Source organism: Heteronotia binoei, chromosome 7, assembly GCF_032191835.1.
Source record: "Heteronotia binoei isolate CCM8104 ecotype False Entrance Well chromosome 7, APGP_CSIRO_Hbin_v1, whole genome shotgun sequence".
NCBI lineage: Eukaryota > Metazoa > Chordata > Lepidosauria > Squamata > Gekkonidae > Heteronotia > Heteronotia binoei.
The window spans coordinates 39,821,800-39,849,101 of record NC_083229.1 but is presented as its reverse complement, the minus strand read 5'-3'; the positions used below and the strand labels follow the sequence as shown (position 1 = coordinate 39,849,101).

The following is a 27,302-nucleotide window of genomic DNA, read 5'->3' as shown; positions in this document are numbered from 1 at the left end:
CGGAAGCTATGCAGAGTCAGCCTTGGTTAGTACTTGGAAGGGAGACAACCAAGGAAGACTCTGCAGAGGAAGGCAATGGCAAACCACCTCTGCTTCTCACTTGCCTTGAAAGCTTGTTGGGGTCACCATAAATCACCTGTGACTTGGCAACACTTGACACACACAGACTTCAGATAAAACATTTTCTCCCTTGAACAAAGGTCCAGAGTATCAACCTATTAGCATCTGATGTCCTAGAAATGGAACCATTCAGTAAGAGCACAAAGGAAATGGCAAGGGGGGAAAGGGTGAAGAAATATCTCCCCCCTCTACACAAACACATTCTTTCCTTCAAACTGCAGTTGCTGCATTTTACCAAAGGTGGGAAGAGAAAGCCCACCAAAGTTCATGTAATGTGTAGATCTGCACTCATTCATGCATCTCTTATTTTATAGATTGGCTTTTTCCTTTGGTAGGCACAGGACTTTTTTTGTAGAAAAAGGCCAGCAGGAACTCATTTGCATATTAGGTCACACACCCTGATGTCACCATTGTTTCACACAGGACTTTTATGTAGAAAACTCCCAGCAGGATCTCATTTGCCTATTAGGCCATACCCATTGATGCCAAGCCAGCTAGAACTGCGTTCCTGAGCATTCCTGCTTTTAAAAAGCCCTGGGTAGGCAGGGAACTTTGTTCTACAGCGCACTGGTTTGAGTGGAACCAATGGAATAAGTCAGTGGTCAAGAGAATGCAGTCTTCAAAGACTGGGTGTCATTTTCTGTTTAAGTTTTCCTTGCTTTTTACTCAAAATGCATAGGCAAACAGCAAATTACAAGCTGGCAAACATAGCCAGTGATGTTATGCAGAAATAGCCAATTTGGCCTCCTCATGTAATAAACAAATGAATTCTTTTTATTTAGTGGGAGGGGAAGGAGGAGGACTGGAGGAACTGTAGCTTTGTTCCATGTTGTAAAGCATCTTATTTTTTGTGTATGTGGTTTAAGGACTACAGATTCAAACATGGGAGATTTTGTTCTCATCAGGAAGGAAGGAGGCTGTGTGGTCCTATGTTGAACTAGGAACGCAGCTGGGGAGGAGGTAATCTGTGCAGAGGGTCATGGAAAGGAAAGGAGGATAAGAAACAAGTAGCTGAAGCCTGGGGGCATGAAACCTACTTGCTTTTTCTGTGGTCTTCCCAAAGATGCTTTAACCTCCATATTACCTAGATTGACCTCATTCTTTAGGCAAGGGCCTTGAAGATGCTTGTTATGGAAATCCATTTGACAGGCCTATGAAAACATTCCTTTTGAGTTTGAGCCAAGATGAAAATGAGGGGGAGTTAACAATTTAAAAAGTAATCAGATAACTTAAGATTTAAAGATAAATTCTCCCTTAGTGCTCAAAGCACTTCATGTACCTTATTTGCACATATTAAAATTTGCCCTTTGCCTTTCATAACATGATACTAACTATGAGAAGAAATTCTTCCGAGCCTGTTTGGTAATGACTTATAAAAGTATATATTCACGGGAAAGGGCTAGAAAGACTTATATAAAAGTGACAATGACCAGAGTTAAGTATATATGCAGAAACTAATGTTTGTGAAATTGAATTTTCATGAAATATGATGAGAAAAATGCATGTATTTACAGTGCAATCCTAAACAGTTACTGCCTTCTTAGCCCATTGATGTCAGTGGACTGCTTAGGACCAGTGTTCCCTCTAAACTGAGTTAGTGTGAGCTAGCTCATAGTTTTTTAGCCTCCAGCTCACACATTTTTGTCTTAGCTCAGGAAAAATGGCCCCAGAGCAAGCTAATTTATGCAGTAGCTCACAACTTTAATGCCAGTAGCTTAAAAGGCTCCACAGCTTAGAGGGAGTATTGTTTAGGACTGCACTGTGGTGAAGAAATAAATTTCTATTCATTTTGCTCCTCAAACATGTTAGAAAGTCTTCTCTCTCTTTTTCTTTTTTAAAAAACCAACCTAATTACTATTTTTATGATACCATGTATGATAGAAATAGAAGTCATTGTAGGGTTGCCGTGCGAGATGGGGGGAGCATCTTACAAGGAGAAAGAGGAAGGCCCAGGCCACATTGCTGGCATTGCATCACGCTGCAATATCCAGGCAACAGTCTGGTATTTGGGCAATACTCCAGGGCTTTTTGTTTGGTAGAAAAAACCCAGCAGGAACTCATTCTCATATTAGGCCACAATCACTGGCATCATTGTTTCGCACAGGGCTTTTTTGTAGAAAAAGCTTAACAGGAATTAATTTGCATATTAGGCCACACCCCCTGACACCAAGCCAGCTGGAACTGCATTCCTGTGTGTTCCTGCTCAAAAAAGTCCTGCAATACTGTATGGTAAAATGGCTTCTACCACAGAGGTTTTGCCCAAACACCAGAGTGACACCCAGATGGCACTGGCATGATGACATCACTTCCTGTGCAACACTGGCAATGTCATGTGGGCCTTCCCCTTTCTCCTGATAAGTCCCCCCACCAGCCAGCTGATTGGCGGCTAGGGGGTGAGGCCTGGTGACAGGATACCTTCACTATAGCGTTGCCAAGTCCAATTAAAGAAAAATCTGGGGACTTTGGGGGCGGAGCCAGGAGACTTTGGGGGTGAAGCCAGGAGACATTGGGGGTGGAGCCAGGAACAAGGATGTGACAAGCATAATTGAACTCCAAGGGAGTTCTGGCCATCACATTTAAAGGGACAGCACACCTTTTTAAATGCCTTTCTTCCATAGGAAATAATTAAGGATAGGGGCACCATCTTTTGGGGCTCATAGAATTGGACCCTCTGGTCCAATCGTTTTGAAACTTGGGGGGTATTTTGGGGAGAGGCACTAGATGCTATACTAAAAATCTGGTGCCTCTACCTTAAAAAATAGCCCCCCCAGAGCCCCCAATACCCACGGATCAATTCCCTATTATTCCCTATGGGAATCATTCTTCATAGGGAATAATAGAGTGCCTAGTAGACATTTCCCCCCCACATGCTTTCTAAAGGGGGGGAGGGCCTTCATACCAGGGAATCCCCCCTCCCTGCCCCTCCCTCTCTCTCACACACAAATACTTACTTGGTCTTCTTCCAGCAGAACTTTGCTGTGAAAACGAAAGCAAGGCTGCACAGGAAAAGAAAGGAAGGGGCCGTTCTCCATGGAAACTGTTACTGACCCTTTCCCATGAAGCCCTTCCTGTTTCCTGTGCAGCCTTAAAGGGACACATTTTAAAAACGGATCAGAAGCTCTACAATAACATGATGCCTACAGGTACGTTCTCTCTCCCCCCCCTGCCCCCCCGCCCCCAGATTTTTTGAGAGCGGGGGAGGAGGCTGCAAATTCGAGGGTCCCCCGCCAGGACGGGAGGGTTGGGAAGCCTATTTCACTAGGGTGTCTGGCAACCCTAAGTTAATGTAGGGTGTGAAAATGTGATATTTTAGAAGATGAATGACTATAACTTTGTAGGGTAGAATACCTGTATTTTTCCCCCCTAACTACTTATATTCACTTACTGTTCTTTTTGAAATATGGGTGACATATACACTCTTGATTAATTAATGCAGTGTGGCCCTAAAGATAATAATTTAGATCTGCTCTCCAAATTATTATTGAATATCACAGCAGTGATTGCACATGTGCCAAAAAGGGCCACAAGGGCTCAGTAAACATCTGCATCTGACCAATAGATATGCATGATGAGATTTCAGGGATTATTTGCAGTGGCTTTTTCCCCCTTACTACTTATTTTTTAGCAATGCATTTTATGGTGGTTTAACAGCCACTGTGAATCATCAAGGTGGCTGAACACAGGGAAGATAATAGGACTTGTAATGCTCAGCCTCCTTGGATGTCCTTCTAGGCTTCCCAACCCCCCCGCCCTGGCGGGGGACTCCAGAATTTATAGCCTCCTCCCCCGGTCTCCAAAAGTCCAGAAGCGGGGGGAGGGGGGGAACTTCATGCCACTCTCCGGAGAGAGCCTGCCTGATTCCCTGCACCCACCGAAGGCTCGGCACTGGAGTCCAGTCCTCACCCAGGCATGCTAAGCAAGAGCCGAAAAAGAAGGGAAGGGAGGGTGTGTGTGTGTGTGTCCTGTCCTGTTAGTAAAGAAGATTTGTAGAGGTGGTTGGTGTGTAAATAAACATTCCTTCCAGGCACAGAGAGAGGGAGATCTAGCAAACATTTTCTCGTCACACAAACCTGCTCTGTGCCTTCACTGCAGAACAGAAAGGCATGAGGTGTTCTTGATGAGATTTTGAATGATGCATGAACTGATAAACTGCCTTGCCCTCAACCTGTCAGCAGCAACTTCTGCAGAACTTTGCAGTAGAATACTTATTGAGAACTTTTGGGGTTGTTTTGCCTTTAAGAAGAAAAGCCTCTCTTCCAGAACAGGAAGTGCAGGCAAGGAGTAGTCTTCTGACGCTGTTTTGCTCTGCAACTAAGGTGCTTTCTAAAGCTTGATTTTAAATGATTTAAGGTATCGGTTTAGAGTGCTTAAGTTTTCGTTTTATGTGCTTCTCAGCTGGGCTGGGCTAAGCGCAGTCCCAGCCTTGTGTTCTTGTGGAGACTGTTTATTTTTTCATTGTCTTATCTGATTTATTGCCTCCTCTGCTTTTATTGCCTTTGGCTACCCCATGTTCAGCTTAACTTTGGTATATGCTGGCCCGGGTGTCTGGAACATTCTGAAGAAATTTGTCTTAATTTTTAAAACCTTGCTAAAACTTTGAACCCAGTGGCACCTTTAAGACCAACAAATTTTAATTCAAGGTATATTTTTTCATATGCAAGCATATTTATTCAACTGATTTGCAGATTACAGAAGTCATTTTCACTTGAGAAAATGGGTGTTAAAACTAACCTATTTTTATTTGCTAGCATTGTTTTGCTGAGTTAATTATCCTGCTCTCCTTCCCCCCCCCCTTAAGATATAGCAGGTTTTTTATCACAACAAACACACCAAACAAACCAATCCTATAACGACTGGGGGGAGGGATTTTCCAGGTAAAGATCAGATAGTTTGACAGGAATTGTATTTTTTGTGAAAAGGAAGCAATATAGTTTATTGCATTATGAATATGTTGGTTCTAGATGACTTTTAAACATATTTTTGAGCAATGTTTCCTCTAAGCTGAGTTAGTGTGAGCTAGTTCAGTTTTTAGTCTCCAGCTCACACATTTTGGTCTTAGCTCAGGAAAAATGGCCCCACATGAAATTAATTTATGCAGGAGCTCATGACTTCAATGCCAATAGCTCACAAAGTAGATTTTTTGCTCACATGACCCCACAGCTTAGCGGGAACATTGCTTCTGAGTCTCAGGTGTTCTAAATGCAGTACTGCAGATATTGTTTTGATATTGTGTTCTTTTCTAATCCCACTAAATGAAAAGATGAATAACTGATACTTGAAAGTATTTCCTGGAATTATGGCATATCTCCAGATTACAAAGTCAATTTCTGCTGGAGAAAATGGATGCTTTGGAGGGTGGACTTTGGGAGCATTGTAATCCACTGAGTTCCGTGTCCTCCCCAGGCTCCACCTCCAAGTCTCCAGGAATACCCCAACCTGGAGCTGGCAACCCTACTCCTGCCTCTGGTCAGTGACAGGTCCTGGCAACCCTAGAGCTATTCTATTACATGATGGTAACCAGAGCTGCTTATTAGGATTTTTGGTAGGGGTGATATATGCAAACCTCCACTCCCAATTGCTAGTCATAGAGGAGGACATAATATGCTCTAGTGTGCATATAAGAATTTTCTCTGGTGTGAATTATCTTAAGCTTCCAAATTGCCAAGTTCCTGAAGCATAAAGAGCTACAAATTCTTTTTTGTGGCCAAGAGAATGCAACTGAGAAATACCTGACCACAGAATTACCAGAGGTATGATAGAGCTACTTAGGCTTGTAATTGTGTTTGACCTGAGAAGACAGCAGTAACTAAGTCTTACTAGGTTGGGAATGGCTTCCACTGTTTAAGAGGGAAGCCCATATCTGTTTTGAGTTAAGTGACATTATTTAGCAAGCTTTCATCCAAATTTGTCAATTAGAATCTTATTATTTGAATTGAGTCTAGCACTAAAGTCTCTCCCCCCCCCCTTTAGAATCAGGTGTGCTGGAGTATCTAATAAAAGTTCTTCAATAAAAAATTCAGATTAATTACAGCACCTTGCTATATCTGATCATTTTTGCTGGGGAGGGATATATACATTTAGTATTAGAAGAGACCCCATTTTGAAGTGTAGGAGGATAGCCATTGCCCATGGGTTTGAATTTTTTAGATGGACACATTCAATTTAAGTGATGTAGAAATTAGGATTCCTAAACCCCCATGAAGGGTTTTAGAGGTGGGGTTTGATGCAGTGTGCTGGAAGTGATATAGAGGAGTGAAGTTCAGGAAGTGACATCACTTGACCTTTGACTTGGAAGTGATGTCACTTCCTTGCTCCTGGCTCCACCCCCAAAGTCTCCTGGCTCCACCCCCAAAGTCCCCAGATATTTCTTAAATTGGACTTGGCAACCCTATGTCCTTCACATGTTCAAGAGCATGTGGGATCTCAGTACTCCTCCCAGTACACATTGAACAGGTGCTCCTGTCCTCACAGCTAGTTCTAGAACACTGTGGCAGGGAGAGTCTGGGTCATGTGCAGGACCTGTGCACCAGCCAAGCAGTACAATGAGAAGTGCATGATACTCCACTGTGGTTCAGCATACTTGAGCTGCATCCATACATGGTTGTGTGTGTTTAAATTGCCATCAAGTTGCAGCTGACTTCTGGCAACCTTCTGGCAGGGTGTTGAACTCATTTGTTACAAGGGCTGGATCTGACATAAATAGGATTTTGTGGGGCCAGGACATGCGTATCATAAAATGTAATGTCAGGTAATGGAGATATATCAGGGGTGGCCAACGGTAGCTCTCCAGATGTTTTTTGCCTACAACTCCCATCAGCCCCAGCCATTGGCCATGCTGGCTGGGGCTGATGGGAGATGTAGGCACCGTTGGCCACCCCTGAGATATATACTTTATAAAGGACACAGAGAAACACACTTAAAAATATTGTGTATTAACTTAAAATACAAACATGCTTAGAATTCTTGTGTTGTTTTGTTTAAAATGGAAAGGTGGGGGAATAGTGGGGTTTGGCAATGCAATTTTAAAAATAAAACATCAAGAAAAAGCACCAGTAGAAACTAAAAATATAAACCAAAAATATAAAATGCTCTGGATTTAGGAAAACATGAAATGCCTGGGCGTGGCAAGCTTCTCCCCCTGACGCCAGGTCTACTCAGATTGGCAATGGCTCTTCATTGTAATATTCCCTTTTGGCAGTGGGTTCCTAGATTAGAGTACTCACTAGGCACCAGTTCTCAGGTCAATTCAGCAGAGACATGCTAGCTCAAAGCAGCAGCCCTTTATTTCAAGGTCTCACAATTCCAGCAAGGAACAGCTTCTAACTGGCCATAAAAATGCTGCAAAGTGAACGTGAGCTCCATACCATTAAAATACATTGCAGTGCAGACAAAGCTGCAAGGAAAACATTGAATGTGCCTAGATAGAGTTGTCTCTCTGGGCACAGAGACCTTAATGGAAAATCTACTCTGCATTTTCTTTGCAGCTTTGCTTCCTGTTTCAGTCTGTAAGGCCAAGGCAGAAGGAGTAGGGAACTTTGGCAGCCTCAGAGCTTCAAAGGGTGAGGACAGGAGGGAGAAGGGGAGAGAAAAGAGCCCTATTGGCCTGATTAAAGCCCTGGTGAGATGGTTCTTGACCCATGGGCCGAACATTTGACACCTCTACTCTAGGGTTTTCAAAGCAAGTGATTAAGCAGAGGTAATTTGCCATTGTCTTCCTCTGCAAAGTCTTCCTTGGTGGTCTCCCATTCAACTACCAACCCTGTTTAGCTTCTGAGCTCTAATGAGATCAGGCTATCCAAGTCCAGAATGAAGACCCAAACCAGCTTACAATACAAAAAAAAAAGAGAAGACAACAGAAATGAATCTGAAAGGTAGGGCTGAAAGCCAAGCAGGTTTTATTACCTCACTCTGCCAGCCAATCTTCTGCCAAGCTGTAGGTCAGTCTTCAGGCAAAGGGCCAAAGGAGAAGATCCCTTTGACTCACTCCTCTGGGTATGTCTAGGCCTTAAGTACTTGTGAGCAGAGCAGAGGAGAACACAGTCCATAAGATGTTATTTTTCTGCTCCTAGGAAAATTCCTCTCCCACTAGTTATGGAATAACTTCTGTAGTGCAGTGATTACAGTGATAGTACATTAACCAATTATGGATGGATTCAGGACTATTGAGGGGGACACTCTGGGAGAGGATGCAGAGAAACATCCATTAGACCTTTTTAATAATAATAATAATAAGACTGCAGATTTATACCCCGCACTTCTCTCTGAATCAGCAGCTTACAATCTCTTTTATCTTCTTCCCCCACAACAGACACCCTGTGAGGTGGGTGGGGCTGAGAAGGCTTTCACAGCAGCTGCCCTTTCAAGGACAACCTCTACAAGAACTTTGGCTGACCCAAGGCCATTCCAGCAGCTGCAAGTGGAGGAGTGGGGAATCAAACCCAATTTTCCCAGATAAGAGTCCACACACTTAACCACTACACCAAACTGGCTGCCCTGGCTCAAGAGAGGCTGTCCAGAGCTCTAAAACAGCTGTGTTGGGTTCTCAGTGTCTTGGAATGATGACCCAGTAGCCAGTCACAGTTTGCTACACACAGACACACATTTTATTTCTGTATCAGTTTCTGAATGCTCCATTACAAACAGAATACTGTAATAGCTGGAGAGGCCACAGACAAGGGCAATGATGAGTATTGAAAAGCTGTTAAATCATCACAGCAAAACCATAACAGCAAAAACTAACACATTTATTGTGGCCTAACTTTTGTGAACTAAAGCTCATGTCACTGGATGCACAGTAAATTAGAAGTTATCTATTAAAAGGTACCCATGGGAAGGAAATGTTTTTAGCACATGGCCAATATTCCAAAAAGCAAAATGAGAAAGAGAGAGAGAGAGAGAAGGAGAGAGAGAGAGAGATGGCAATAGCTGACCATGCCTATTGCCTTCTCTTGGTCCTCATCCTCCAATACCTAAAACGCTGCAAATAATCTCTGTTTCCTAACAGTTCTAAAGGCAACACCACCTGTACTTTGTGTGATTTGGTCTAATTAGCTGTGTTAGTTTAAATTTAGAAAATCAGATTGACATTAATTTGCGAGACACCGACGGAGAATAATGCCTATGAGTTGCAAGTTTTCCCTTCCAAGACACAAATTTAATAATAATAATAATAAATTTTTTATTTATATCCCGCCCTCCCCGCCTAGGCAGGCTCAGGGCGGCTAACAACATTTCAATAAGTTATACAATATAGGGTTTAAAACAATTAGGTTATACAGTAATATAAAATAACAATCTAAAACAATATAAGATTATACAAGAATTTAAAACAGCGATCTAAAACCAGTTCCAGTTGCCTGGATCATTCTATGATTTGGACGGCAGTGATCTTCCTGATGTTGTTCTGTTCACTTATGTTATGGCAGGGGTCACTAGATAAATCGTTGATGGATTAAACAGCCATCCTATCAACGGTCTACAAAAGCCTGCTTAAAAAGAATGGTCTTACAGGCCCTGCGGAATTGATCCAAATTCCGCAGGGCCCGTACCTCCTCCGGGAGTTGATTCCAAAGGCACGGGGCTGTAACAGAGAAGGCCCGTGCCCGGGTACTCTGTAATTTTGCTTCCTTTGGCCCAGGGATAGTCAGCATGTTCTTCCCTGCTGACCTCAGTGCTCTTTGGGGCTCATATGGGGAGAGACGGTCCCTCAGGTAGGCAGGTCCTCGGCCATATAGGGCTTTAAAGGTGATAACCAGCACTTTGTATTGGACCCGGTATGTAACTGGCAGCCAGTGCAGTTCACGCAGCCCCGGCTGTATGTGCTCCCATTTCGGGAGTCCTAATAACAGCCTGGCCGCTGCGTTCTGCACCAGCTGCAGCTTCCGGGTTCGACACAAAGGCAGCCCCATGTAGAGGGCATTGCAGTAGTCTAGTCTTGAGGTGACCGTCGCATGGATCACTGTTGCGAGGTCCCGGCGCTCCAGGAAGGGAGCCAGGTATATGTAAGCATGTATAGATGGTTTCTCTGACATTTCTTTTCAAGCTAGCAAACTTGCAGTGATGCATATTTTGCTAGAAACGTGAGCGAGCTCAGTATTATTTTGCTATATTGAGATAGAGAATGTCAGGCGGGGGTTCATTGAAGCTCACAAGTAAGTAAGCAGACTTGGTATTTTGAAACAAAGTTGCATTTATTGGATACTTCAGAGTTACTCCAGGCTTGGCAGGCATTGGAACTGATGGAGATCAGTTCGAATCACTAGCATTTAACGTTCTACACCAAAGCGATTGCTTCTACCCCTCATTTCCCAAAACAAAAGGTTGCTTTTGCATGTGAGAATTTTCCCAACACTCCCCCCTTATCTTTTCAGTTGGTGGTTACATTTCCTGGAGGCAATGTCCTTGCTGCCTCTGAGGAGGAGGTGAGAATCTGGCACATACTGTCTACTTCAAAGAGACCTTGGCAACCTTTGATATTCCTGGGAAGCTACTCTCTACTCTTCCCCCCTCCCTCGTTACTATCCCGGTCCCTGTTAGTGAGCGTTTCTAGGCATTGATCAATATGGTTAGTAGCAGTGTTTAGCAATATTGTATATGAACAGAGCCTGACATACTGCCCCCCCCCCCAAGCTCTTGCTTGGGGTTTGTCTGGGTGCAGTAGGTAAAATTGCTTAAGCAGTTGCGGAGCATTTAGATCAGAGACTTTAACCCATTCATCACAGCTGGGCGGGAAATAGCGCCAGCGCACCAAGTAGTAAAGCACCCCCCTTTGGATCTTAGAGTCCAGGATTTCCTTGACTTCGTGGTGCTTCTGCCTCTTCACCAAGATGGGCTTGGGCTCCGGACCACGAGGGTGCCACGTCGACCCACCCGGATCTTGACGCAAAAGGCTGCAATGGAAGACAGGGTGCACTTTACTAAACAGTTTGGGCCAGTCCAGTTCTACAGTCACTTGGTTAATCACCCTCTTTATTTTAAAAGGTCCCAGGAACTTGTAGGCTAGTTTCTTGGAGGTCTGTGGCAACGGCAAGTTCTTAGTTGAAAGAAACACTGTCTCCCCCACTTTGAAATCCCAGCTGGGGCTGTGCTTTTTGTCAAACTGGGCTTTGTAATCCCTTTTGGCTACCTCCAGGTTTTCATGGATCACTTTCCAAGTCTTTTCCAGGCGGCCCCACCACTGCTGACAGTCTGTGGGCTTAGAATCGTCTGCCCCCCCCCCCCCCGGCAGCGAAGGGAACAACTTCCCCTCATAGCCATTAACCGCCTGAAAGAGAATCATTTTAGTGGAACTGTGAAGGCTGTTGTTATATCCATACTCTGCAAATGGTAGCAGCTCTACCCAGTTTGATTGTTGGAAGTTTATATAGCACCTTAGGTACTGTTCTAGAAGCCCGTTCACCCGCTCACTTTGTCCGTCGGTCTGCAGGTGATAGGTTGAGCTCAGTCCTTGCTCCATTCCCGCCAGTTTGCAAAACTCCCGCCAGAAGTTGGCAACGAACTGTGGCCCGCGGTCGCTAATGACCTTATCAGAGAATGAGTGGAACCCGGACCACGTGCAGGAAGAATAAATATGCCAATTCCTTAGCCGTGGGTAATTTACAGCACGGAATGAAGTGAGCCTGCTTAGAAAACGTGTCCACCAGGACGAGGATGTCCACCCCTGGGAGGGGGGCAGCTCTACAATAAAGTCCATTGACCCCACTGACCAAGGCCTCTCCACCGTGGGGAGGAGTTGCAGTTGTCCCGGCACTTTGCCCCCCCTTCTTTTGGCCATGAGGCATGTTGGGCAGGTTTGCACAAAATCCGAAATGTCTTTTTTCATCTGGGGCCACCAAAACTGCCAGTTCACCAGGTGGAGGGTTTTTATGTAACCGAAGTGACCGGAGAGCTTGTTAGTGTGGCAATGTTGTAAGACCTCCAACCGCAAGCTCTTGGGGACGTTCAGTTTCCCTTTGTAGTACCAGAACCCCCCTTCTCCCTTCAATAGTCCATCTGGCCAGTCCTCTCCTTCCTTCTTGCTTTCCACTATCAGTCTATTCCCCCCCCCCCCCAAGGATCTGGATTTTTGGGTTTTGCTTTTGACTGGGTTTGCACCACTCCAGCCACTGCTTCAGGGGGTATTAGGGAGTCTATCACTTCCTCTCATTGGCTTTCGTGCTGCTGAAGCCTCGAGAGGGCGTCAGCTAGAAAATTCCTCGCTCTGGGGATGTGCCGCAGGGTGAAGTCAAATTTGGCAAAGAAGCCTGCCCAGTGGATCTGCTTCCCCGTTAGCTTCCGGTGCCCCGTGAGCACTTCTAAATTTTTATGGTCTGTCCAAATTTTGAATGGCACCCGCGCCCCCTCCAACCAGGACCTCCACGTTTTTAATGTGAAAGTTACGGCGAACGCTTCCTTGTCCCACACTGACCAATTGCGTTGCTCCTGGGAAAATTTTTTAGAGATGTAGGCGCATGGCCGTAGTTGGCCCCCCTCGTCTTTCTGCATTAATATGGCTCCTACGGCCACGTCGGAAGCATCACATTGAACCACAAAAGGCTTGAGCTCGTTAGGGTGCCATTCGAAAGATGCTATAATTAGTTTCAGAACTTCCATGCTACACTCAATGGGAAGCATTAAAGCTAAATATAATCAATAGAAAATTTAACACAGAGTTCCAGAGACTGTTTTGTCATGAGAAAAAATGGATAACCCACAAGGCAACCACTGCAAAACTATGCCATAGGAAACCCACAAAAGTGGCACATCTCCAAATCAAATCCTCCCTGGAGAAAAGTATATTCCTTTTGTACTGTGAAAGTTTTGTTATCTGGATCTTGATTATCCAGAATGTTCAATTAAACAACACTGCCCAAAGGACAACTACCTTCCCTTCCTCCACAATGTGCCTGCAGCTGTAGATGCTCATGTGCCCCATTTCACTTCTTCAGTAGATAGGGTTGCGAAGTCCAATTCAAGAAATATCTGGGAACCTTGGGAGTGGAACCAAGAGGCTTTGGGGGTGGAGCCATACACAAAGTTGTGACAAACACAACTGAACTCCAAAGGGAGTTCTGGCCATCACATTTAAAGGAATCGCACACCGCCTTCCCTACATTAGAAATAATGAAGGATAGGGGCACCTTCTATCGGGGCTCATAGAATTGGACACCCTGGTCCAATCTTTTTGAAACTTGGGGAGCATTTTGAGAAGAGTCATCAAATGCTATGCTAAAAATTTGGTGCCTCTACCTTAGAAAACAGCCCCCCCAGATACCCCCAGATCAATTCTTCATTATACCCTATGAAAATCGATTTCCACAGGGAATAATGAAGTGCCCAGCAGACATTTCCTCCCCCCCCCCGTTTGTGACATCTCTGAAGAGGGGGGGATTGGCATCTCTACTCATGAGTTTCTGAACTTCCAACTTCTTCAAAGTAACACAGAGCAACCAAAGGTTCAAGTTTACCTTTCCTATGCAAAGGACCTCTGAAAAGATTGTGCAACCAACAGAAGGTCTGGGCTGCTTTCACATCCACTGGGAGCAGACATGTTCTTTTGCCTACTCCCTCCCACCCACATTCAGCCTTAAAGAAACAGACACACCATCCCAAGAGGAAGCCTTTCCAGGCGGAGTCTGAAGCCTCCGGAGGTGGAAAGGCACATGGTGGCTGTGGAGGTGGGGCTCCCCCCCCCCCCACTGGCCAGCTGACTGGGAGCAGGAAGGAGCCAGGGAAAATGGGAGAACCCCCGCTGGGACCTAGGGATTGGCAAGCCTATCAGTAGGCCAGCTTGGTGCCTGTAGCTGTTGATGGGCTTCAGACAGCAGGCTGACATCGCCCTCAGATGCCTTCTTCCCCTTCTGCCTGCCTTATAAACAATTTTATTAGTAACATATGGTAGCAAAGTTATATCTATTTCTTACAACTTAAAAAAAGGAAACAATTATCTACTCCATATCTTACTTTCCCCCTGCCCCTCCCCCCGTTTCTTGACCCCCACCAGTGTTATTTACTTAAAAAAACCAAATATTTAAGGTACCCTTAACTATTAAAAAACCAAACGTTATACTCTTGTTTTAAAAACTTAAAAATTATCAAAGATTGTCCAATGTCCCTTTATTTTCCACTCTTTTTCTACGTATCTTCTGAACTTCTTCCACTCCAACTTAAAAAGTTCTAAATCATAGTCTCTTAATATTCTTGTTAATTTGTCCATTTCACTCCATGACATTTTATAATCCAGTCCCATTTCTCTGGTATTTTTTCTTGCTTCCACAACTGCGCATACAATGTCCTAGCAGCTGAGAGCAAGTACCAAATTAAAGTTCTATCTTCTTTTGGAAATTTTTCCATATGTAGTCCCAACAGAAAAGTCTCTGCAACTTTATTAAACTCATATCCCAAGATATTAGAAATCTCTTGCTGAATCATCTGCCAAAACATTTTAGCTCTTTCACAAGTCCACCATATATGGTAGAAAGAACCTTCATGCTTTTTACATTTCCAACACCTGTCTGGCATCTTGTTATTCATCTTTGCTAATTTCTTAGGAATCATATACCATCTATACATCATCTTAAAACAGTTTTCTTTAATACTTTGACATGTTGCGAGTTTCATAGAGTTCTTCCACAAATATTCCCAAGATTCCATCTTTATTTCTTTATTTACATTAATTGCCCATTTTATCATTTGAGATTTCACTACTTCATCCTCTGTAGACCATTGTAAGAGTAATTTGTATACTTTTGAAATTAATTTCTCATTATCTCCAAGCAGAACTTTTTCCATTTCTGTTTGTTCTTTCCTTATTCCTTCAGTTTTGATGTCATTCTCCACCAAACTTTTTATTTGTTGCATTTGAAACCAATCATATTTATGATTCAGTTCTTCAGCAGTTTTCAGTTCTATTTTCCCACTTTGTATTTTTAATAATTGATTATATGACAGCCACTTTTCTTCGCCTATCTTATCCGTCATCTTTATCACTTCAGCTGACACAATCCATAAAGGTTTTCCCTCATCTCCATATTTCTTATATTTTATCCATGTATTTAATAAATTGCTCCTTATATAATGGAGAGAGAAAAGACCGTCCATCTTCTTTTTTCCATAATACAAATATGCGTGCCAGCCCCCCTTCTGCCTGCCTTGAGCTGTTGGGAGCTAACTGTGGCAGAGGGATTCCAAGGTAGAGTGCTTTTCTGCTTGATACATAGGACCAGTGTAATGTAGTGGTTAAGAGTGGTGGACTTCAATCTGGAAAACTGTGTTTGATTCCCCACTCCTCCGCATGCAGCCTGCTGGCTGACTTTGGGCCATAATCCTCTCTCTGCTCACGTACTTCGCAAGACTCCATAAGGCAGAGAGAAGTGGGGTATAATACCTTCTTTTGCTGCTGCAACTGTTTACATGGTGCCATGGAATGGAGGTGTGGCTGTGCAGGGGTACGGTCACACCTCACATTAAAAGCGTGTGTGTAGCGCTCAAATTTGAACAGCTGAATATTGATTCGATGCAGGGCCATTCAGACGAGCATCCAAGAATGCGACTCATTCTGTTGTTGAGCGTTCAGACATCCAATACTATCACGCTCTTTTCTTGGAACATGCGTGATCAGGTGGTGATTTCTGGGAGGGGGGGGGTCCATTGAACATGCGCCCAACTGTTTGGAGGTGGAAAATCAAACGTTACTTCGAGGGGGGGGGGAGTTTCCAGAAATCCTCCACATTGAAAAAAAGAGACTTTTTCCTGTTCTAAATAGTGGGATAATGTCCCCCCCCCCCCGATCCTGTGTTGATTAGAGAAGCAGAAGAGTCACCTCAGATTCCCAGATGATCTGGCAATGCGCATGTCTGCTGGGGCTTTTTTTTAAAAAAAGAAAAGGTGAGAGGCAGTAACGCACATGAGCTGTCCGAACAGGAAAAAGCCGATCTTGTGCAGCTTTTTTGAAAAAGGACCGGACTTTATGTGCTGTCAAATTAATGCGCCATAGATGCGTAGCAAGCCGGGATGACACTGGAATACGCTTGATTGCCAGATGTGGATGTCTGAACGAACACATTTAATCCGTCATAATGGTATGTCTGGCTGCACCCCAGGTCTGCCACAGATGGGACATCCCAAAAGCATTTTGTGCTTCTTTCCTAGTTTGGTGTCACATATCATGATTAGAATTTTGCTGTTAAAAATGTTGCATTGTAGTCAAGAGGCAATAGCTTGGATTTTTCCCTGATGGTAGCGATTATCTCAGTGGACTGATATTTTAATGAGCCTGCATATTTGAATGAGTCTTCCAATATGAGGAGAGATGGAGGAAACAGCTGAGCCCACGGTTAATCTTTGGCTCATGCAGCCACTCTCAACTCTTGACTTAAATTACCTAGGAGGACATAGCCCAGTCTGAGCTTGTTTTTCACAAACAGCAACTGTTTTTTCACTATCTAAAAAGGAAATGAAGGACAGTATAAAACATCTTTTCCCTTCACATACATATATATGAGGAATTTAATATCTTGTGTACGGATCCTAAAGCTGGTGTCCTAACAGCTGAACAGATATTTTCTAAAGGGCTTTGCATTACCTTCCCTCTGAGCCACCTCACACATGCCTGAAGACAATTTGTTCCATCCAAGTAGACAAAAATCTTGAAAAGGGGGGTTTCAAAAGACAAAGAAGCTGTTTTCACATCTGTGACCTGTTTTGCTTTGTTTTCCACAGCAGTTTCTTAGCAGAGACATTTCTGTTTTTAATGCATCTCCCAACATGTGCTGAAAATTAAATGGTTACAATAATACATGAAGAATGGTAGGGTGGGGTGTAGCCATATCATGGGCTAAGGGTGGTTCGTGTTCTTGGTTTTATATTAGAAACACATGTGAGCCGTTATAGAAATGGATTTCTATTGAAGAATGCCATGTTACCAACAGCTTATAAAATTGCACCATAGGGAAAAAAATCTCTTTGAGTCAGAATTCTTACTTAGGCTAATATCAGCTCTGCATTGGCTTGACTCCCCCTCCCCCTGTTCGCATATTTCCTTTTCCCCTTTGCATTGCTGCTCCCCTCACCCAGTCTCAAATTGGCCTCTAACAATCTTCATTGTTAGCTGCACTTAGTTCTGGTTTGTATGTTGCCAGTTAGAGAGCTTGTTTTGAAACTGTGCTTCACAAAAGGTCCATAAAAAATACATGAGCCAAATTCTTAGATTCTTGCGCTTGCAAGCCGCCAGCAGCTTTGTGGCTAGAATTAAAAGGGGAGACTTTGCCCACAGAAGTGCTCACAAAACAGCAAGAGACAGTGATTATTCTAAACCTGTCTCGCTAACTAACCCAATTTACATACTTTTGGACTGTTGCCATATTTTTTTTCAGTTTGTAAATGCCAAAATTTGGTGTTTGTGCTTTGTTGAAAAAAGTTGGGGGGGGGGAGCATAAAGCAGCTCCGCAAGCCAGCAGAACAGTAATTTTCACATACAGGCTCATCTGCCAAAGGAATTGAGGAGTCCAGCTAGTCCAACTATGTCATTCTTCATAGATAACGGAGACTTCATGATAAAGGAGACTTCATGATAAAGATACTGTCCATAGATATGTCCCATAGGTTCTCTTGCACAATTATTTTTAAAAGTAAGGTAGCTGCTACTAAACAATGCTTGATCCCAACCAGGGCTTTTTTTTTTTTTTTGTAGCAGGAACTCCTTTGCATATTAGACAACACAACCCTGATGTAGCCAATCCTCCTGGAGCTGACAGTAGGCTCTTCACTAAGAGCCCTGTAAGCCTCAGGAGGATTGGTTACATCATGGGGGTGTGGCCTAATATTCAATGGAATTCCTGCTACAAAAAAAGCCCTGGCAATGATATAAATATGAGCTCACATAATACTAGAAGGCCATGATAGCCGTGATAACAAAGCCTTAGAGTCAAAATAAACAAGGCGTCAGACAGGCAGCCATCTTAGGAAATCATTCCACAAGCACTGCCTTACACAGGGGCATGCCTAGTCTGCAGAGGCAGTCCTAGTGATTCTGGGGCCCCAGGCCGAGGCAGCGTGGAAGATCAGCAGCAACTTCATAACAGCAAGGCTTCAGGGCAGCGGCTGAGGTGCTGCCAGCCTGAGGCCCAGAGCAGCTACCATTGATGCCCCATCGTTTGTCTCGCCCCGCCCCCGGCCCGGAGTCTGACTTGTACACAAAAGTATCTGTAACCTGGCCACTAGGTGGCAACTAACATGAACGTATATTACAGCTGCTACGTGGTGTATTCTACTTGATTTTCTGATGACTGAACCTGTGAACCTGTGCATGCCAAGCAGATGCTCTACCACTGAATGGCCTTCCTTAGCATAAAGAGACATATTTGGATCCTCAAGCCAAAGCAGATGTTAAATTGCATGCCCTTTTGCGGGATTCTTAAAGTAACTGGGAACCTTGAACCAGGGTTGATGTTATGACCCTTGTAATAATCTGAAAAGTCACAGGAGCGACCTGATAGCTAATTATGTGCTTGTATTTTGAAACTGAATATATTTGCTGGCATAGTTAGAATGGACAGGATCAAACACCTAAAACCAATTTTCAAAACATGCTTTGCAGGCATTTGTAGAGTTCAACAGAGCTTATTCTGCCGTGATTAAGCTGTTCAGTCTGGTAATAACTGCTTGTCTCAGAATATTATCATGAGGCTGATTTAATTAATGTTTGAATAGAACTTGTGAAGAGGTATGTGCTAAGTATTTAATTATATTTCAGTGATTGTTTAGTAAGTGATGCTAGAAAAATATCTTTCCTAGCCTGAATGGACAGAGAATTTCTGATCTAAATAATGCGTATTTTTACTGATACAATCTTTAGACCATTTCAGTAGAACAATAGAGTTACAGCCTTGGGGGTGTTATCTGGAATCACATGTATGCAATTCAACTAAGTTCTTTTCAGAGACTTCCTATCAGCAACTGTCTTCACTGAGCACCTAGACTGATTTTTAAATTCCCTTGAGTTTAAAAAGCAATTTGGAGATTTGGTGTTGGCACCAAAAAGGGGGGAGGGAGGAAAACTGCATCTAGTGCTGATGAGTTATTTTCTAAGCGTGTTTCTCCTTCCATGGCTGTTCTTTCCAGACCCTCAAACTGCTTTTTAAGCTCTGAGAACTTGAAAAACCTATTTGCAAGTTATGGATGCTGCTTAATAGGCAATGTCTCAAAATAACAGTACAAACTCCTTCATGTTGTACCTATTGTTTTCTTTTAATATGTAATAATACTGAGCATTTTTATAGCACTTTAGAGCGTTCAAAGCACTTTGCATGCATTATCTTAACAATCTTTCCAATGACTCTGTAAAATAGGTTAATACTATTATCCCCATACTGAAGGTACAGGGATGAGAGATAGAGCTTGCTTAAGGATGCCTGTGCCCAAGGACTTCACTGCTGAAGAAGATTTCAGCCAGGGGCTTCCTCGTTCATACTTCACCATTGCAGCCTGCTCTCAGCAGGGGTCTTTTTGGGTTCACACTTATTTCCTATCTAATTTATTCTGGGCAGAGGAAACTAATGGTTGTTGATGTGATTGTTTCTAAAGCACCGCTTTGCAAACACATATGGATGAAAAAAGTGTTCCCTTTATATTTTCAGGTTAACATCTCTAATTTCGACATAGTGATGGAATCAGATGAAGGAACCTTCACGCCGACTGGTCTGGCTTTCACAGGCAGTGATAAGGCTCGTGGTATTATGAAGGAGATAATGAAATTGCTGCAGCCTATCAACGTTACGGGTGTCTTTGAAGAGGGTGGAGGGACAGACATTAATTACTGGATACGAGATGGAATACCAGGTGAGATTTCAGAATAAGTTTTGGAAATGGCTGAGTTGCCCTGTCCTGTCTCATTATTTCCTGGCAAGTCTCCTGTTGTGTCAGCCAATGACATCATTTTCTTTTAATTGCACTTGATCAGAAATTAACTGTGTATGTATCCCAAGGCTGCCATACAGAAGCATGGCCATAATGGCTTGAATCCAGCCAGCTTTTTCACTTTTTCACCTAATTCCCTTTCATATTGCATCTCCTGTGGCTTTTGTCTATGGAAGGCTCATCATGACCTTTTTGGGTGGTTGAAAGGGGACCTCTTCTCCTTTCCCCGCTAGTGGAAAAGCTGATTGTACCCAACCTAATATATGCTTGAGCTTCTGTTCAGGAAAGGTATAGTTGGTGATACATGGACAATATGGCTACAATCTTCTTTTAGTCTTTAGAGTTGATAATAATCTTTTTCTAGAGCACTGGATAATAATAGCAGAATGTTCCCTCTGCTTGAATTGAAAGGGGCATGAACCCCAAAAGGATATTTTCCTTCTCACGTGACATTCCATGTGCAATTGCATAATAGTAGCTCCTTAACAGAGTTCATCTCCATCCTTTAGATAGATGACATTCTTACCATGAGACCTTCCCTCCTTTACACAGAAGTAGGGCTTTTTTTGAGCAGGAATGCACAGGAATGGCAGTTCTGACTGGCCTTGGGTCAGATTCTGTGACCCAGTATGCAAATTAGTCCCTGCTGGGCTTTTTCTACAAAAAAAGCTCTATGTAAAACAATGGTGATATCAGGGAGTGTGGCCTAATATGCCAATAAGTTCCTGCTGGACTTGTTCTGCAAACAAAACCCTGCATGGAAGTATCTGCTGGTCCCACTCTTTGACCAAGCTGTAGCAGAAAGGATACACAAAGCACATGCCTAGCTTTTGCCAAATCACAGCAAATGGCTAAGTATTGGGACATTGCAAATGTTAGGGAAGGAAGGTTGTCTGACAGCCTAGAAGTACCAGCACTCTCAGAGAGCTTCTGTTACTGTAGACAGCATCCTGTTCAAAAGAGGAAGCTATGTGCACATCTTGGAATAGTTCATGCTCTGTTGAGCTGTGAAAATATAGCAGGCCAATGTTTAGTTTTGGTACATAATACCACAGCCGTTTAACTGAGCACACTGCAACAGCTTCCACTATGATATCCAATTTAAACATGCCATGAAATGTCGACACTTCATCAATTTCGTTTAAATATTTTCCTGAAAATTCACTCAATTAATTTGGTGCCTGTGATGTTTTTTTAAAAAGATATTGGAATCATTTTTAGGATTATTTTTTTATCACAAACCTAGTAATAGGAGTCTCATTCTCTTGTAATTGATTTCCTCACTGTGTGCAGAACCATCTCTCCATAACTTCTGGATCCAGTATTGAAATCCTCTGTATCTGCTTTGAGGCCACTTACAGCCCAGCATTCCTTTTCTTACAACCAGGGCTTTTTTTCAGGAAAAAGAGGTGCCAGAACTCTCAAGAGGGAAATTAAGGAGAAACACATGAGTGCCTCTCATGAACTTTTAAACATTTTTTGAGAATTATGTTTCCACACATAGGTTCTGGAATTCTGTTCCACCATGTTCCCCTAGGAAAAAAGACCTGGCTTACAAACTATTTTATCCTAGGTAGAGTTACACTATTTTTGACCTATTTTGCTTTAATTTGGACACTGGCTTGTCATTTTTAATGCGAGCTAGCTGTAAATGGATGGCTTATTCAGATTTACAGAAAAGAAAACTGTGGTTTAGAACAAGCTGCCTCTGGCATGAGTGGACCACAATAAGAAGGCAGAAGGAAAGGCCTGTTGCTGAAGCAGAGCTTTGCCTGTGGTTCTTTGGAAATAAGCCATCGCTAAATAATGCATGCTGCTCTGCTCTCAATTCATCATTGAAGTTTACACACGGGCAACATTTCAATGCACAAACCATTTGCTTTAGAGCAAGTGACTTCACTGAATTCACCACAACGCAAAGGACACTATTTAACAGACTGACAGAGCAGTCCTAAGCAGTTCTTCCCAGAATCCAGCTCAAGTCTATTCAAAGGGGTTTATTGGAAAGAAAACGTTTGCTGGACGGCACTGTGAGAGGCCTGAAGAGGCCCGGCATTTTGTGAATAGCTGCAGATCTCATTATGATGTGATCTTTTTTATATAAAAGCAGAAACAATATTCTGTTCTTAATTGTATTTAAGTACTCCCGGATGTATACATATGGGTGGTCTTTTCCTCTTCAGCAAATGAAAACCAAATGCAGTTTGGGTGAAATAAAATCAACTAAATCTGTCTTTTGATTTCTGTTGGAGCATCGTTCCTGGGAGAGAGAGAGACTTAGCTTTATTATATCATAATCATCTTCAATCAGTTTCCTTCAATTTGTCTTTTATTTCTGAACTTCAGTTGCACAGAAAGCATTTTTATGGCCCCGCACATATGTTCTAACCCACAGGCTCAGTTCAGTTCTTGCAAGAACACGATGCTGCATATACAGCAGTAAAAAGGTCTTGCTTTCTTGGTATCCTTGGTAGGAAAGGCATGCTGCGATCCCTGCTAGACAAACTTTCTAATTGTTTAAGCAAGTAAACGGGGCATTAGGTGCAAGGAAAAGAAGCTCCTTTTTGCATCAATCAGACATTGAGTGAGACAGCCCTTGAAAGAATCCCCTACCAGACCAGTAGTTAACAATTTAGAAGGACTAATCCATCACTCCTCCTTGTCATAGCTTTAGGAGTCATGTCTCTCATTGAAAGGGAACTAAGTAGTTATTTATTTATTTACCAAAATAATTATGTTCCACCTTTTGACCTGTTAAGGGAGCCTGAAGTGGCTTGCAGACAGCTTTGTAAAACAGGCACAAAGCACAAACAATTAAAACCAAGACAGTAATCCATTGACAGCAAAATCATAATAATTACCAATTACCGAGGACATGGGAGAAGTGTTGTCTACTGCTGAACCGAGTGATTGCTTGGTGTGCCAAGCATAAGCACAGGGACTGATTAGCCATTAAGATCACCAGGAAAAATCCCAGTAAGCCAGTAGCAAGCAAACTGAGACTCACTTCATGCAGGGTAGCTTTGTGGGAGGCAGGTGGGAGCTGCCACCACTGCCAGCTGGCAGCCTTGGCCCCATGTAAAGCAAGTGGAAGCCAGTGGCCTGTGACATACACAAGCCGGGTGAGAGCTGTTGTCACAAGCTAGCCTCTCACAAGGTGGACAGGACCTGCTACTTCCACAAGCCAGCAGCCTTCAGTTGTGTGAGGCAACTGTGCACCTGCCGTTCCTCCCTCCCCACCTCCTTGAGGGGGGCAGCCCCTTTTCCAGGGATGCTTTTTCCTCCTGGAACTGTAAGAAGCATCTGATCTGGAGAATGAACTCTTCCTCATTTTCAGCACCCACTCAGCTTACTAGAGGCTTTTAGAAACCTTTTCTGCTATGGCAAATTGTCTTTCTATAAGGCTGTCTCTTGGTTCGTATTCCAGCATTTATTTTACACCCCACATTTCCTCATGGTTTACAGTAGCTTATAATATCATCAGTTTAATATTTGTCTCTTGTTTTGATTTATTTCCAGGCTACTGGGGCACAATGATAGATCAAGATGGGTAGCTCTCCATCAGTAGAGCAAGAGTTCAGTAGCACCTTAAAGACTAACAAAATTTGTGGCGGAGTATGAGCTTTTATGAGTCACTGAGGTATAATGAGCAGTGACTCATGAAAGTTCATTTCCATTCACAAATTTTGTTAGTCTTTAAGGTGCTACTGGACTCTGCTCTTTTTCTACTGGGACACAGTGAAGGAGACTTCACACTCTCTCTATGGACAATTGCTGTGGCAATTTTGCTATTAGAGGGAGAAGTTCCAGATTTTTGCAATGTTACACTTAGGTCCCCACTGCCATAATAATGGCCTTGAGAACTACTGTCTCTTTCAAATTCATTTTAAAAGTATTTATTAAATTTTAAAAGAAGGGTATAGGGGGAAAGGGGGGAAGGGAACGATAAGGGAAAACTAAAAATCAGTAATATAACCATTTCTACTTTCACATTTTATACAATAAATTCTCAATAACAGTAAAGTTTGTAAGTTTGCTATCATGATGTCTTTAACTACATATTGCCATAATTTTTGTTAAGTGTAACCACACTCAGTTTGCTTTATAAGTCTAAGTTATATCATAGTACATAAGCTTAATAATTTGTCTTAATCCATTCATACAGTGGTGCCCAAAGTTCCTTTGTGTCTTGATTGGTATCTTCTTTCAACATATCAGTCAAAATGTCCATTTCTGCTATTTCCAGTATCTTCTCCAGGAGTTCTTCTTTTAAGGGCACTTCTGTCCTCTTCCAATATTTAGCATATATTATTCTAGCCGCAGTTACTAAGTGTATAATCAAATGCTTAGCTTTTTTTGTGTATTGCTTCAGGTACAATATTCAAAAGAAACAGCTCAGGTTTAAAAGGCATAATCAAGAGCAATATTTTCTGGAGCATTTCATGAAGCTTTTCCCAATAGCCCATTACATTTTTACAAGTCTACCAAGCATGGTAGAAACTACCCACATGGGACTTACACTTCCATCAATCATTAGACATTCCCTGATCCATTTTAGCTAATTTTTCAGGAGTCACATACCATCTATAAAACATTTTATACAAATTTTCTTTAAATGCAACCGCCCTTGTTATTTTGACATTTACTTTCCAAATTCTCAACCATTGATCAACTTCTATACTATAACCCACATTCTATGACCTTTTGACCATATAATCTTTTATCATTTTATCCTCCATCTTTATCTGCAACAAAAAAGTGTACATTTTCTTTATTAATTTTTCATTTGAATTATATAACACTTTGTCAAAAGGTATCTGCTCTGTATAGAACCCTTGGGTTTTATCTTTTGCATATCTAGATTCAATTTGTGCTCTCAGCCACCAATCTAAAATTATATTTTCTTTCTACAATTGACTTTAAAGTACCGTCTTTGCCCAACAGTTCTTCATATCTAATTATTACTTTGGATTCAAACAAATTTAATTGGGTAAATGCTTCTAGAGGAGATACCCATTTCAGAATCTTACTATATATTTGGTATTTTATTTTTTCCCCAGGTTGTTATCAAGGATTTCCTTACAAAATGATTTTTGATGCTGCCTCTTTCAAATTATCTGACCATTTTGTATTTTGCCTCTCCATCCCCATCCCTGATTTGCTTGAACGGGGCTCAGTGGTGACATGAGTCATGGGGACAGCATGCTGTGAGGGTTTGGTTTCTCTAATGCTACATACACACACTCTGAAGTTGATTTCTGTGGTCAGGCAGTTAGCTTCTGGGATCACGTTTTTGTGGGTGTTTTCCCGGTAATACCTGAACGAAGTCCAAGACCAGTTTATTTAACTTAGACATCAAATAGGCATGTTCAGAAACATGTTTCTGCCAGTAAATGTTTTTGGATAGGGTCACCAAAGCCTGGCTCAGTCATTACTTTCTTGGCATCTTCTATAGAATTGCTACAGAGACCAAATGTAAACTTTGCTTTAAATTATAAAAAGTGGACCTACTGATAATGTTTAATAAAATAAAAGATCCACATAGTACCAGACACTGCCTTCTTAATATTAACCATTTTTAAAAGGGTAGATTATTTATTTAAAATATTTATACTCCAACTCATCTCCTCAGACCCAAGGCAGTTAACAACAATAGCAAGGAGATGAAAGCATTGAGTCCAGTAACAAGTTAAAACCCAACCTATAATTAATACTTACCCCCACACACACATGCCATAGTCACCCTCTCTTTGTTCCTGGGATTCTTAAGGGAAGTATATAAATATTTTTATTAAATTAAATAAGTACAAGTTAAATAAGTACAAATTAAAACACAGCCAAATTTGCCAAAGCAGTTTATTACTACAAAAGGCCTCCAGGATTTAAACAGCCAGTTTTATTCTCAGTCCCTTTTGCAATAATCCCCAGTATGGAAGGCAGGAATCAGCCGAGAAAGCTGGAAGTCTGATGCTGACTGCCTGCTGGGGAAATCCCACTCCGTACCTGACAAAAGGGTGGTTTTCTTGGGAGGGGGAGGTTGCAGGGTGGGAATCCGGTCTACTCTCAGCTGATCTCCCATACTAGAATCTTTGCTGCCTTCCAGGTTTACTGAGATGCAGCAAATTGAAAGGGGGGGGGGGGGGAATGATCAGAAGGTCAGCTGATTTCCTTTCACTTTTCCCTAGCCCAAGTGGTTGGATTGGGCTGAAGGGAAAAGGAGAAAAAGTAGTTCTTTTTCCTCTAATTTTTACAATGCAGATATTGAAAGCATTGCATCTGTCCTCACTCAGCTCAGTGGGAAGAGAAACAAAGCTTTCTACTCTCCCTTTTGCAATACAGAAATTAGAAACATTGCTTTTGTTCCTGTTCAGCTCGGAGGGGAAGGCTGCTAGTTACCCCGTTGGGGGTTACACATATATTGCTTAGGTATATGTTACATTATGCTAAGGAGACAAAAAGCTGTTCCCTTGGGAGCATTTTAAGTTGGGAAACCAGTGGTGGGGTGTTTCTCTCCATGTGCCATAATCTGAATTGAGCCCACACTCACATCAGAAGCATGAAACATTAGAACATACCTTTCCACCCAACCTTGGGTCATCCCCAGGGAAAATGTAACACATTGTTAAGCCTTGAAATAGGGCTTCCATGTGCTAGCAACCAACAGGAGTCTGTGGAGGCAGAGACAGAGTTGTCATTGTGAAGCTAAAACCATAGAGCAGAAGTCTCCAAGCTTTTTGAACCTATGGGCAGCCTTAGAATTCTGACACCAGGTGGTGGGTACAAGCACAAAATGGCTACCGCAAGAGGCAGAGCCTGTGAACTGCTCTGAGACTCCAAGTGAAGGGGAGGTATAATCCAATCTCCTCTTCCTCCTTCTCCTTCTGTCATGCATAACTCCAATATCAACCCTTCAACATTTCTGGTAGAAGCTCTGTTTGATAGGATAGCTTTTAAAATGAACTATCTGAAGAGTTTGGGGGTGGACCATGAGGAGGGTGGAGTTTGGGGAGGGGAGGGACTTCAGTGGGGTATAATGCCATAGAGTCCACATTCCAAAGTGGCCATTTTCTCCAGGTGAACTGATCTCTGTCGCCTGCATATCAGTTCTAACAGTGGAGGGTCTCCAGTCACCACCTGGAGGTTGGCAATCCTGCCTGCAATAGAGTTTCTGGCAATTCCTAGGGAGTCATCATTACATTGCTTCTTGGAAAACCCAAGTCACCACACCAACAGCGATCTTTAAATTTATTTCTCTCCCACCAGCTGACAAAATGGCAGCCCTGATATCA

General features: G+C 42.6%; 1 protein-coding gene across 3 annotated transcripts in view; it reads left to right on the top strand.

The window, feature by feature from the left end:
- The window catches only part of CPQ (carboxypeptidase Q), a 272,969-nt gene that overhangs the window by 196,977 nt on the left and 48,690 nt on the right, over positions 1-27,302 (top strand). For all 3 annotated transcript variants that reach the window (XM_060243464.1, XM_060243462.1, XM_060243463.1), the window contains exon 8: positions 19,734-19,935. In XM_060243464.1, coding sequence (XP_060099447.1) covers positions 19,734-19,935 — 202 coding nt within the window. The remainder of the gene's footprint in view (positions 1-19,733; positions 19,936-27,302) is intronic.